This window comes from Pseudorasbora parva, chromosome 13 (assembly GCF_024679245.1).
Source record: "Pseudorasbora parva isolate DD20220531a chromosome 13, ASM2467924v1, whole genome shotgun sequence".
NCBI lineage: Eukaryota > Metazoa > Chordata > Actinopteri > Cypriniformes > Gobionidae > Pseudorasbora > Pseudorasbora parva.
In genome coordinates, this window is record NC_090184.1 from 8979951 (window position 1) to 8992752 (window position 12802).

The 12802-nt window shown below is 42.7% G+C and overlaps 1 protein-coding gene across 4 annotated transcripts in view; it reads right to left on the reverse strand.

Annotated features, from left to right (window-relative positions):
- The window catches only part of tp73 (tumor protein p73), a 62772-nt gene extending 50126 nt beyond the window's left edge, over window positions 1-12646 (reverse strand). For 3 of the 4 annotated variants that reach the window (XM_067413103.1, XM_067413102.1, XM_067413105.1), the window contains exons 1-2: window positions 12602-12646; window positions 2957-3052 (exon numbers count right to left, since the gene is read on the reverse strand). In XM_067413103.1, the coding sequence (XP_067269204.1) occupies window positions 2957-3015 (59 nt within the window). In that variant the 5' untranslated portion in view covers window positions 3016-3052; window positions 12602-12646. Of the gene's footprint in view, window positions 1-577; window positions 647-2956; window positions 3053-12601 lie in introns of all 4 variants that reach the window. The other variant, XM_067413101.1, reaches the window with a different exon arrangement.
- Between the last annotated feature and the right edge of the window lie 156 nt (window positions 12647-12802).

Genomic DNA, 12802 nt, shown 5'->3' on the forward strand with positions numbered 1-12802 from the left:
AATAATATAATATGAACACAGTCCAGCAGGGCAGGGGGAGGGGGGAGCAATCGAACTTGTGTTTTCAGTCCAGGCAATCGAACCAAGTGTGAAAGCATCCTAAGTTGTCTTTTTCATGGTTTGATTATTTTTTCACACCTGTTTTTTCATTCAGTTGATTGGTTTGTCTGTGTATTTAAGCTCTGGGTTTCTTTCTGTTCGTTGTCTGTTCTCGTCTTGTTTTAATCGGTTGTTCTTTTCTTGCTTTTCCAGTGTTCTGAGTATTTAGATTAGAGTTTTTGTAATAAATATGATATTGCTGCATTTAGATGCGTTTCCTTATAATTTGCAACCCGAAAACTGACAGGGTTGAATAAAGTTACTTTTAAAAGTAATGCATTACAATACTGCATTACTCTCTCTAAAAAAAGTTGTGTAACTTGGTTACTTTTTATGGGAAGTAATGTGTTTTGCTACTTTTGCGGTACCTTTTTTCACCTGGACTAAGGACTAAGTAAACGTAAGGACTGTTCGCATCAAAAGGCTGAAGAAATTGCAAATTCACGCCTGTAGAGTAGAGGGCACAGCTCAAACAAACCTTTCAGCTGTGCTGCCGTTCAGGATTGCAGAAGAATAGGACGCAGGAGCAGAAAGTTCAACACTCTTACTTCAGCAATAAAAACAAAATGAAACACAAATATGATGTTTAAGTCATTTTTGCTTATTCGTATGGTTGAGTTGGATCATAAAAGGTCAGAGCAAAGACATTGGTTAAAAAAATGAGATTAAATGCATAAAGTGTATGTGTAGTTTAACATATTTAACTATTGAGTTTCCATTTTATTGTTTTTATTACATTTTTGAAGAATACTGAATCTGTTTTCGTCAAGACGAGTAAATGCATGCTCACATTGCATGGAGACAGGAGAGCTGTCAGTCAGTAAATGGGAAAGCAAAGTAGCATGAATTTAAAAGTAAACTGTTACTTTTAGGTACTTGAAAAAAGTAATCTGATCAAAGGAGTAGTTCACTTTAAAATGAAAATGACTCCATGATTTACTCACCCTCAAGACATCCTAGGTGTAATGACTTTCTTCTTTCTGATGAATACAATCAGAGTTATATTAATAAACATCCTGATGCTTCCAAGCTCTGTATTCAAATTATGAAGAAAGTATAACGCCTCTCACAGTTCTAATTGTTACACTATATCGGTCAAGTAACACTTTTTCTGTTGTTTGAATACGGAAGGCGGTCCACCGGAAGCTAGATATTTTACATTATAACTAGGGCTTAATAACGCATAGGCAAATTCATTTTAACGGCACTCATTTTATTAACACACAATTAACACAACGTGCATTTTCTGTTTGATCTGTAGCCCATAGTTGGAGAAACTGAGATGAGCCATAGATGTAAAGGATGCAGTAGCAAACATTAATAGGGAAATAAAAGGGTTAACATTACTATTCTGAAACAAGTGCAGTTATAGCCTACATAAGCGACCATATTTTCTGTTTAACTTTTATTAGACTCCAGGTCGGAAAAAAAAAAGTGCGTTTTACACTGAGCACATTCTCTGCAGTCAGAGCACGATGCACTGAAGCTCACTCTCACTCATATCCGTAAATCATTAACACCATCACCACTTACAGTAAGATGTGTTTTATTCAACTTAATACATTACAATCGGCTAAAATGAATACACAGATTGCTTTTCTGAACAAGAGCGCTCCCGAGTCCGTGTTTCTCACTGCTCAAGTGAATCGTGGCACAGTTCGGTGCACACACACACACACACACACACACGTTTGTTTTTGTGAATTGTGGGGACATCCCATAGGCGTAATAGTTTTTATACTGTACAAACCGTATTGTCTATCCCCTTACACTTCCCCTGCCCCTAAACCTACCCATCACAGGAAACATTCTGCATTTTTACTTTTTCAAAAAAACTCGTCCTGTATGATTTATAAGCATTTTGAAAAGTGGGGACATGGGGTAATGTCCTCATATGTCACCCTTTTCTGTAATACCTATGTCATACACATGTCATTATACACATTTTTGTCCTGATATGTCACAAAAACAAGCACACACACACAGAGAGAGAGAAAGAATACCGGCAGTTCAAAAGATAGCTCGCATCTCTTAAAGGGGCCACACTATATTCCTACTCGTGGAATATGGACGTCCTCCAGGTATGGTGTGGTACTGGTGTGCTCCCAGGTCCGCATGACAGTTTTCACATTACCAATTCATACAAACTGTGCCCTGTTCTGAGCTAAACTGCCAGTGTAAAAACTTCCTTTATTTATATTCTTAAAATTTGAGAAATCACTGATTATTCAGAATTTTTAATCTTAGGCTTAAGAGACATAAACAAGTTCTTTGAAAAACATCTGTGACCTTTGATACATGTCTTGACTTCATGCTCTGAGTATGGTTTCACTAATAATAATGTACATTTGCATAAAGCATGCATATTTGTCCATACCCATGTTGATTAGAGTATTAAAAAACTATTTTAATAAAATTTTCTAATTTAAGATACATTTACAACTGATAAAATTGTGCGATTAATCACAATTAAATATTTAAATCGATTAACAGCCCTAATTATAACATGTTAAATATGGATATTCTTCTTACACAAACGCATCAATTCACTTTAGAAGGCCTTTATTAACCCTCCAGAGCCATGTGAATTACTTTTATAATGGATGGATGCACTTTCTTGAACTTCAAACTTGTGGGCCCTGTTTACTGCCATTATAAAGCTTGGAAACATCAGGATATTTATTAATATAACCATTGTGTTCATCAGAAAGAAGAAAGTCATATACACCTAGGATGTCTTGAGGGTGAGTAAATCATGGAGTCATTTTCATTTTAAAGTGAACTACTCCATTAAGTAACTTACATTATTTGTAATAAATGCACAGCAAAAATGCACGTAACTGCCGGGTAAACTCACAGGGTACTCCACAAGTGTTCAAAGGTTGTACCCTCATCAGCGGTGGATGACTGGGACATCTTGGATGTTGGACAATCCACCGCAGGGCAGATCACACTGAAAACCATATACCAAACAAGGGTTACAAGAGGTGCATGCATATAAAAGCATATGTAACAAACAAAACCATCATTAAAATCACTAGTTACAGTCAGTTACATACAGTACACAATGCAACTGTAACTAAATATGCAATATAGCACACATGGACTTTAGTACAGTGGAAGAAAAATAAGGTCATCTGAAAATAACATCTAAATTTACTTTTAAGTCAAAAATATTATTTAATATAAACCTAAATACAGTCAATGATGTCATCAAAGCTATTTAAGGTAACAATTGCAGGTTATAACTTTCCACAGTGAAGTACATTTTTGTCTGGACAGGATCTTGACAGTATGAATCACCATCCACTTTTTTGAATGGGAAGAAACATCTTGTGTTAAATTTAAAAAAGGAGGTTTTAAAATGGCATGAGGGTAAATAAATCATAATCTTGATTTAAAGGTGAACAAGTCCTTACAAATATTTTGAAATTGGTCTAAAAAAGGTTAATTTTAATGTTTTAAAATCACAGTCAAAATTATTAAATAATAAATAAAAACTCCAAATTATATTTAATACCTATATAATGATTATAAATTTTAAATCACAAAAGTTATGCATTAACGTACCCAGTAATTTATAACGGACCCCGATTCACAAGAGAGAGTGCATTATAACTCATACTCTGTCAAATAACTCTTAAAACTGCATCACTGTGTAGAAATTTAACACACACACAGGATTCGATTTAAAAGTTATTTCCACCCTGCTGCCCAATGCATCTTCTGAAGTTTGAATCCCAGCAGACTTTGAGGCTGATGCACAGATTCAGAATAAAGATGCCAAGCTTGACGTGTCCAAACCTGCAAAACTGTTCCACAGTGACCACATACTTCCTCCCATCATATTACTCACAGGAAATGAGGGCTAGAACAGTGTCTCCTAACCACAGAAGAACAAGTTAACAGAGGAAGGGAGTCTGTTACAGTTGTTGAGCATCTGAAATGTCAAATAGGCTACTATAACACATCCATTTCACAGAGTCACAGAAACTAAGAGCAGCAGGTCGGGTTCTGTAATTTAATTTGCAATATGTTGGTCATGACTTTGTAATCAAAAGATTTGAAGGTAGGGAAAATAAATATATATATATATATTTTAAGATAAAGGGCTAATACCCATATTAAATATACATCAATCTTAATGTATTATTACTAAAAATATCAGCATGCCTTATTTTTTGTGGATGATAATTAAAGTAGCTATTTTAAACACGATTAATGCACAAGTAAATTAGATATACATTTGAAGATGACAATCTTTTATTGTTATTTCCCTATCTCGAGGGAACTTCGAGCTGCGTCGAAACGCTAGGGGACGCCTCTGCGTGCCATGTCATGAAGCACTTGTGTAATCAGTCCAATAGCGGGACGATACGTCACGGGCGGGTGACGTCATCGACCAGGAAGCTATAAAGCATGCCCGGACCAAACAGTCACTAGCTTCTGTGTCTTCACAAAGCGCTCTGTGTGATATTGTATGTCCATTTATTGTGTGTGTGTCAAAGAAAACGAAAAAGAATGTCGAGTCAGTTCAGGCGATGTGTCACTCCCTGCCCTCGTTACATCACGGGTGGGGATCCACACGACCTGTGTGTAATGTGTTTGGGGCTCGAGCATGCCCAGTCAGCTCTCGAGGGGGTTGGCTGTGAGCATTGCGAGAGTCTCCCAATGCGTACATTAAGATCACGCCGGGCACTCTTCGAGGAGAGTGCTTTGGCTCGCGGTCCTCAGGGCTCGGGTCCCGCTGCTGCCGAGGCACAGCGAAGGCTCGCGTCTTGGGGATCGCAGTTAGATCTAGTGGCGGGGTTAGAGACGGGTGATCCCCTATCTCTGCCCTTACCCGCTGGATCTCAAGCCTCAGCTCGCGAGTCGGAAGCACGCTCTGCGGTTTCTTCCGCTCGCGCTGAGGCACAAGATCAGCTGCAGCACTCCAGTTCCGAGGAACTGGATGTTGTAAGCATAAATGAAACTGACGAGTTACTTCCACCATTACACACACACGCACAGGAGGAGCTTATGGAGGTTGTCACTCGCGCCGTTGCCAGATTAAGTTTAGACTGGCCGGCCGAGCGCTCTGAGTCACACAAACATACAAGCAGGCTAGACGAGAGATTTTTACCGTCATATACACAACCTCCTAGGCGGGGCTTGCCATTTTTCCCGGACCTCCACACCGAGGTGTCGAGGTCCTGGGCTAGACCAGCATCAGCCAGAGTCTTTAACCCGTCCACATCTGAATATTCCAATATAAACGGGTTGAAGGCTCATGGTTATGCGGCGATGCCGCGGGTGGAAGAGACGCTCGCGAGCTATCTCTCCCCCGAGTCGGCATCGTCGCTGCAAGCCCCGCAGCTGCCCACCAAGCCCGTGAGAACAACATCAGCGCTGGTGGGCAGGGCGTACTCGGCAGCAGGGCAGGCGGCCGCCTGTTTACATACGGTGGCCGTCCTGCAAGCATATCAAGCTGATCTGTTGGGGGATATTAATGAAGAAACAGAGGAAGTGGGGAGAGAAACGATCGCCGAAATTAGGCGGGCGGCAGATTTGTCTCTTCGTGCCACCAGGGAGACGGCCAGATCCATCGGCCGCTCTATGGCAGCCCTGGTGGCCACGGAGAGACATTTATGGTTAAATTTATCAGATATTAAAGAACGTGACAAAAAGTTCCTTATGGATTCGCCCGTCTCGCCTACTGGCCTCTTTGGTGACGCTGTAACAACAGTCGTCGACCGTTACCAGGAGGCCAGGAAGCAGGCGGCGGCATTTCAAAAATTTCTCCCCCGCAAATCATATCCCCCAGGGGCTGCCGGGCGGGGGCAGCCCCAGCCGAGTACGTCCTCCTCCGCAGCGCATCGAGCGCAACAAAAACAGAGCGTGGCCGCTCGGGCCCCCCCGCAGAGAGAACGGGGGACCGGGCGACGCGCTCAGCCGGGACCTTCCCGCGGTAGGACGGATCTGAGGACCGTCCTTATCGCTAGGAAGGCCTCGGCTAAGAAGTCCTGACGCCAAGAGCGCAGGGCTTCCGATGGCAGTCCCCTCCGGGAAAGTGCGGCTCGCCGAGGCGCCCGCTCTTTCCCGGTGCCATCGGGGGGCCGGTCTGCCAACCCTGCCACCATTGGTGCTTCAGGGCGCGGCGGTCCCCGGCGAACGCATATCTCCATGTCCGCCCGGAAACGTAGCGGCTTGGGGATGTTCGCGCCCTCTCGGGAGGGCCCCTGGGCGGTCAGTTCGGTTGCTACCTGCCGGTTATCCGTTACAGGACACCGGGCTGACCACACAGGAAAATCCAGAGACCAGCCTCGAGAGGCTGGTTCCCTTAGTAGATTTTCTGGCAGCGTGGAAACTTCTGCCGAATGTCTCAGAATGGGTCCTGCGTACAATAGAAAAAGGGTACAGAATTCAATTCGGGTTACACCCGCCCGTGTTCAACGGGGTTACTACCACGGTAGTAAGCCCCGAGCAGGCTCTGGTAATGGAACAAGAGGTACAGACTCTTCTGCGAAAAGAGGCTATAGAACGGGTCCCTCCCCACTGCAGAGAGTCGGGGTTTTACAGCCGGTACTTCATAGTTCCAAAGAAGGATGGGGGGTTAAGGCCTATCTTAGATCTGCGTCATCTAAACAGAGCAGTAAAAAGATTAAAATTCAAAATGCTCACGATAAAACAGATCGTGTGTCACATCAGGTCCGAGGACTGGTGTGTCACGATAGATTTAAAAGATGCGTACTTCCACATCTCCATCCTTCCGCAGCACAGACAGTTCCTCAGGTTCGCTTTTGGGGGAAAAGCGTACCAATATCGAGTGCTGCCATTCGGTCTAGCTTTATCGCCCCGCACTTTCACGAAGTGCGTGGATGCAGCTCTGGCTCCGCTGCGACTCCAGGGCATCCGCGTGCTAAATTACATCGACGATTGGCTAGTGTTAGCACAGTCAAAACAACTGGCGGTTCAGCATCGAGATGCTGTTCTCGCCCACATGAAGGTGTTGGGGCTAAGGTTGAACGAAAAGAAAAGTATGTTGGCGCCACAGCAGAGCATTACTTTTCTGGGGGTAGTTTGGGACACGAGAACGATGTCGGCTCGGCTATCTCCGCCCAGGGTAAAAACGATCCTGAATACCGTCAGCCAGATAAAGCTAGGCCAGTCACTCACTGTCAAACACTTTCAAAGAGTGTTGGGTTTGATGGCAGCAGCGTCCAACGTGATACCTTTTGGCCTGCTGTACATGAGACCCTTGCAGTGGTGGCTCAGGACCAAGGGGTTCTCCCCGAGGGGAAACCCTTTTCGCCTAATCAAGGTCACGCGGCGCTGCCTACGTGCCTTGGTGAAGTGGAAAGATCCTTGGTTCCTTTCCCAAGGTCCAGTTCTGGGGGCTCCTTGTCGTCGCGTAATGCTAACGACGGATGCCTCCCTAACTGGCTGGGGAGCGGTCATGAGTGGCCGCTCGGCCCAAGGTCTGTGGAGGGGCCATCAGCTCTCCTGGCACATAAACCAGCTGGAGCTGATGGCTGTGTTTCAAACACTCAAACACTTCCTCCCAGACCTACGGGGCCGCCATGTGTTAGTTCGGTCAGACAACACTTCGGTGGTCTCGTATATAAATCACCAGGGGGGATTGAGATCGCGTCGGCTGTGGAAGCTCACGCATCACATTCTAATATGGGCCCAAGGCAAGATGCTCTCGCTAAGGGCGATGTACATCCCGGGGGTCCTGAATGTAGCGGCAGACTCCCTGTCGAGGCAGGGAGTGGTGCCGGGGGAATGGAGGCTCCACCCCGAGGTGGTGGAGGAGCTGTGGATCCGCTTTGGGCGAGCCCAGGTGGATCTGTTTGCGTCTCGAGAGACGACACACTGTCCAGCATTCTTTTCCCTCACACATCCAGCCCCACTGGGGCTGGACGCAATGGTACAGACGTGGCCGAGGCTGCGTCTGTACGCCTTTCCCCCTCTGGCGTTGCTCCCAGGAGTGCTGGAGAGAGTCCGCCGGGACGGGGTTCAGCTCTTATTGGTAGCCCCGTTCTGGCCGGGCCGAGTATGGCTCTCAGACATCATGTCTCTCCTAGAGGGTCCTCCCTGGGAAATCCCAGTCAGGAGGGATCTTCTTTCACAGGCCAGGGGGTCAGTACTGCACCCGCGCCCGGAACTGTGGAAACTGTGGGCTTGGCCCCTGAGGGGGCCCAGTTCATAAACACGGGTCTATCGACTGAGGTGATAGAGACCATGTTGCACTCCAGAGCACCATCCACAAGGAGACTTTACGCACTCAAATGGAGAGTTTTTGTCGCCTGGTGTACGCACCAGACGTTGGACCCTGTTAACTGCCCGGTCGGTTCAGTTCTCGAGTTCTTGCAAGAAAAATTCTCCGCAGGGTTATCCCCGTCGACTCTGAAAGTGTATGTGTCGGCGATATCTGCATATCATAATCCATTAGATAACGCATCATTAGGGAGACACCCGTGGGTCACGCGTTTCCTCCGTGGTACCTTGAGGCTCAGACCTGCGGCACGCTCCAGGGTGCCGACTTGGGACCTGGCCATAGTGCTGGAAGGCCTTATGTTGGCTCCCTTCGAGCCGTTAGAGGAAGTGTCAGAAAAGTTCCTCACACTTAAAACAGTGTTTCTCCTAGCGATTTCATCACTGAAAAGAGTAGGAGACCTACAGGCTCTATCAGTAGCACCTTCCTGCCTTGAATTTGCACCAGGAATGGTAAAAGCATTTCTCTTCCCGAGGGAAGGATATGTTCCTAAAGTCCCGACCAACGTGCCGGGACCAGTAATGCTGCAGGCTTTCTGTCCGCCTCCGTTCACTAGTCAAGACCAAGAGAAGCTAAATCTGCTATGTCCGGTCAGGGCCCTAGATACATATGTCCACAGAGCTGCCCTGTGGCGAAAATCAGAACAGTTGTTCGTATGTTTTGGGTCCTCGAGTAAAGGAAAATCGGCTTCAAAGCAGACGCTTAGCAAGTGGATAGTCGAGGCTATCTCGCTCGCTTATGAGTCGGTCGGACATCCTTCACCTATGAGGGTCCGCGCCCACTCTACTAGGAGTATGGCTGCCTCTATGGCTCTTATTTCGGGAGTTTCACTGTCAGAGGTTTGTGATGCGGCTGGGTGGTCCTCTCCGCATACATTTGTGAGGTTTTACAATCTGGACGTAGCCTCTACTCCGGGGTCCCGGGTGTTTCTGGGTTAAATCACACAAACAGACATTTGGGACTCTGGCGGCGTGGGTATTGAGGTCCCCTAGCGTTTCGACGCAGCTCGAAGTTCCCTCGAGATAGGGAACGTCTCAGGTTACGTATGTAACCATGGTTCCCTGAGAGGGAACGAGACGCTGCGTCGAGATGCCATACTCCCGGCATGCCTGTGATCGATTTGTTCGACTTTTTCAGAAGCTAGTGACTGTTTGGTCCGGGCATGCTTTATAGCTTCCTGGTCGATGACGTCACCCGCCCGTGACGTATCGTCCCGCTATTGGACTGATTACACAAGTGCTTCATGACATGGCACGCAGAGGCGTCCCCTAGCGTTTCGACGCAGCGTCTCGTTCCCTCTCAGGGAACCATGGTTACATACGTAACCTGAGACGGTTTCCACATACAGTATAAACTGAAAGAAAAAATAACTCTCTCTCTCTCTCTCTCTCTCTCTCTCTCTCTCTCTCTCTCTCTCTATATATATATATATATATATATATATATATATATATATATATATATATATAACATTTTTCATATGAAAAATTAAAAGCAATGTAAAATCACCTTATCAATCAATTAATAAAAGGCTATTTTTACTCAGTGAATATTAATTTTTTTAATTACATTTCTGGCCTAAAAATGATACTGAAGATAAACAACATTTTGTGTGGGGGAAAAAAAAAGTTAGGAAAAAAAGAAAAGAAAGATAGTTTATTAAAACCCCTTCAACTTTGAACCTGCAATTAAACAACCTAGATTATTCAGCAAATAGTAATCACAATAGTAAAATAACTGTAAAACACCAAACAAATAAAAGTAAACAAACAATTATATAAATTAACAGCATTATGTAACATTTATAACAAATACTTTTGTTGTGAGAAGACAGTTTAGCCTTTCAGTTAAATACCAACTGTGGTTTTCTTTTGTTCAATTTTAAGCTATAAAAAAAAGATGATATTAGATTTAATTTGCATTTACCAAAATAAATTTAAGAAACGTTTTAAACCAACATTCTCCAAGAGAAAACATTTAGTTTTACTCGAGATATTACTGAGGTAATTCTTGATACAACTTCCATTACAAGCACCGTCTCCCCTTCATTTAAAATAGAGTAGACCGGCAAATACATGTGCTAATTTAAAAAATATATATCATACAAAAATAAATAATATAAAAAGAAAACTTCTCTCATATAATAAGTGCTTTCATGCAGAACACAGCCTGTTTACAGTTGCGCAACGCGCGCGCGTCTGTTCCCTCGGTAACGCCGCGTGCAAGAGACTCTATTTGAAAGGTGCATAAGCCAAATTAAGGTTTACTCAAACAAAACTCATTGAGCATTTGTCAGCACTATTATATGACCACAAAATAATAAAATAAAATAAATAACACCTCATAAATCCATATTTTGCTCTTAAATGCTTATTCTGCTCGTAAATTGTTCTCAATAGGCCTAAATTATTTTTGTTTAATTATTTTTTTGGAGAGGATTTACTCCACTCTCCCTAATTTAGGATGTAAACTTTAAGAGCAGTCAACAAATGACACTGTTCTCATCAGTAAAGCAAAATAAATAAAACGTAGCCAGTTAAATAATTAACGTTACAACCTGGGAAAGACTACAAAAGCTCAAACAACTGAATTTGGGTGAGGGCGGGTTTTTGTTTACAAGTCCGAATTAACTTTGATTCACGAACGAGGCAACATCGTGTTTACTCATTTTGACCAGTATTCCCGTGATAGCTGCCACCTTGAGAGGAGTTAAAGCTCTGCCAGCAATTATACACAGACAACAGGGATTCAAGCGGAGAATTGAATTATCACCTGACAAAGGCCTGGTATTTTAGAACTAATGAAGCTTTATCTTACCGATGCTCACACCAAACAGCCAGAGAATAGATCAGCCATAGCCAGCACACTAGAAAAGCAGCCTATACTTCACCGGTTAAATGCGTCATGGACAAAAAGTGCCAAATTCTTCCTTTGTACCGGTTTATTTACAGGCCGTGTTTCAATATATAGCATGTTAAAACAGAAGAGCCTAAAAGTCATAGGACATATTGGCGAAAATATTCATGAAGACTGCAAACTCCTTCAAGCGACTCTAGTCAGCGACGTGTAGACTGAACTAATACAGCAGCCTTGACAACGAATTACACAAAAACCGTCACACATCACCTGCCTTCATTTTACCTCTTGCTTCACTTGCTGTTTAATTAAAATGTATGAAATTATATATACACTCTAAAAAAAATAATGGTTGTTTAAAAAAGGGACAATATTAAAAATAGACAATCCCAACCGTTGGTATAAATTTAAATTTATTGGGTTTGTCCATATTTGAAACAACCGAGCATTTTTTAGAGTAGCCTAATAATGGATATTTTTTTATGTAGCCTATTTATTTCATTTTCTTTTACGTCTATAAAGGCCTATTGTTTAGAAATAATATGTAATAGCCTTTATATAACTTAAAAACGAACAAATCTAAATAAACATATTATTGTTTCAACCAATGTCAAATACGGACAAACCCAGGCGTTGGTTTATTTTTTTTAATCAGACTTTAAACCGGTTGGGTTTATCCATATTTAACCCAATTTAAAAAAACTGCATTTTTTTATAGTAATATTTCGTATTTTTTATTTTTGTTTTTTTACCATCTATATTGTTTGGAAATAATATTGTATAATAGAATAACATAATATAACTGTAAAACTAAACTAGTAGGCTAGATAAACAGAAACATATAACTGTCTAGTGAAGAAGAAGAAAAAGCTCTTACAGAAGTTCATGTTTCTTATCAAGCATATGTTTGGTCTACTGTACATGCATGTTGACAGACAATTATCATAGTGAACTCTGACCACTGTATCACCTTTTTAGGACACTCATCGATTTTCTAACTGACAGACAAAAAGGCACAAATTAAATCGCAACAGTAGCCTACACTTTGTGCTTTTTTACGCAGTTAAAAATAAATAAATTAGCCTTACGTAAATGTAAAAAATCAAAAATCAATCGCAGTGCAGTGATTTTTATTTTATTTTACATGTTTAACATTATTTATGTTAAATAATGTGAATGCTACGTTTTAAAAACACAAAATCCAATCTATAATAAGCTTGAAGTGGATGATGAAAACATGAGGCGATCTTACTGCGTTCACTTAATAAAGTGGGTGGGTTTAAACGCTCACCTTCAGCAATGTGGGCGCTTATACTATTCCCATACCGTGACAAATCAAAGAGAGTTCAAACGAACCACAAATACTGCATTTATATTAGATTTACTTACCAAACAAGTTATTTTCCTGGCTTGGAACAAACTGCTGATGTTCTCTTGATCCCCAAATCACTTTGCTTGACCTGCAGCTGACCCTATGTAAACTACAGCTTTGTCATTTAGCAAATGAGCTCCGAATTAAGCCATTGAACATCAGAACGCAACTTGAATAGTTAAAACGCCAGATGAGAGAGGCAGATGAGGCTGATTATG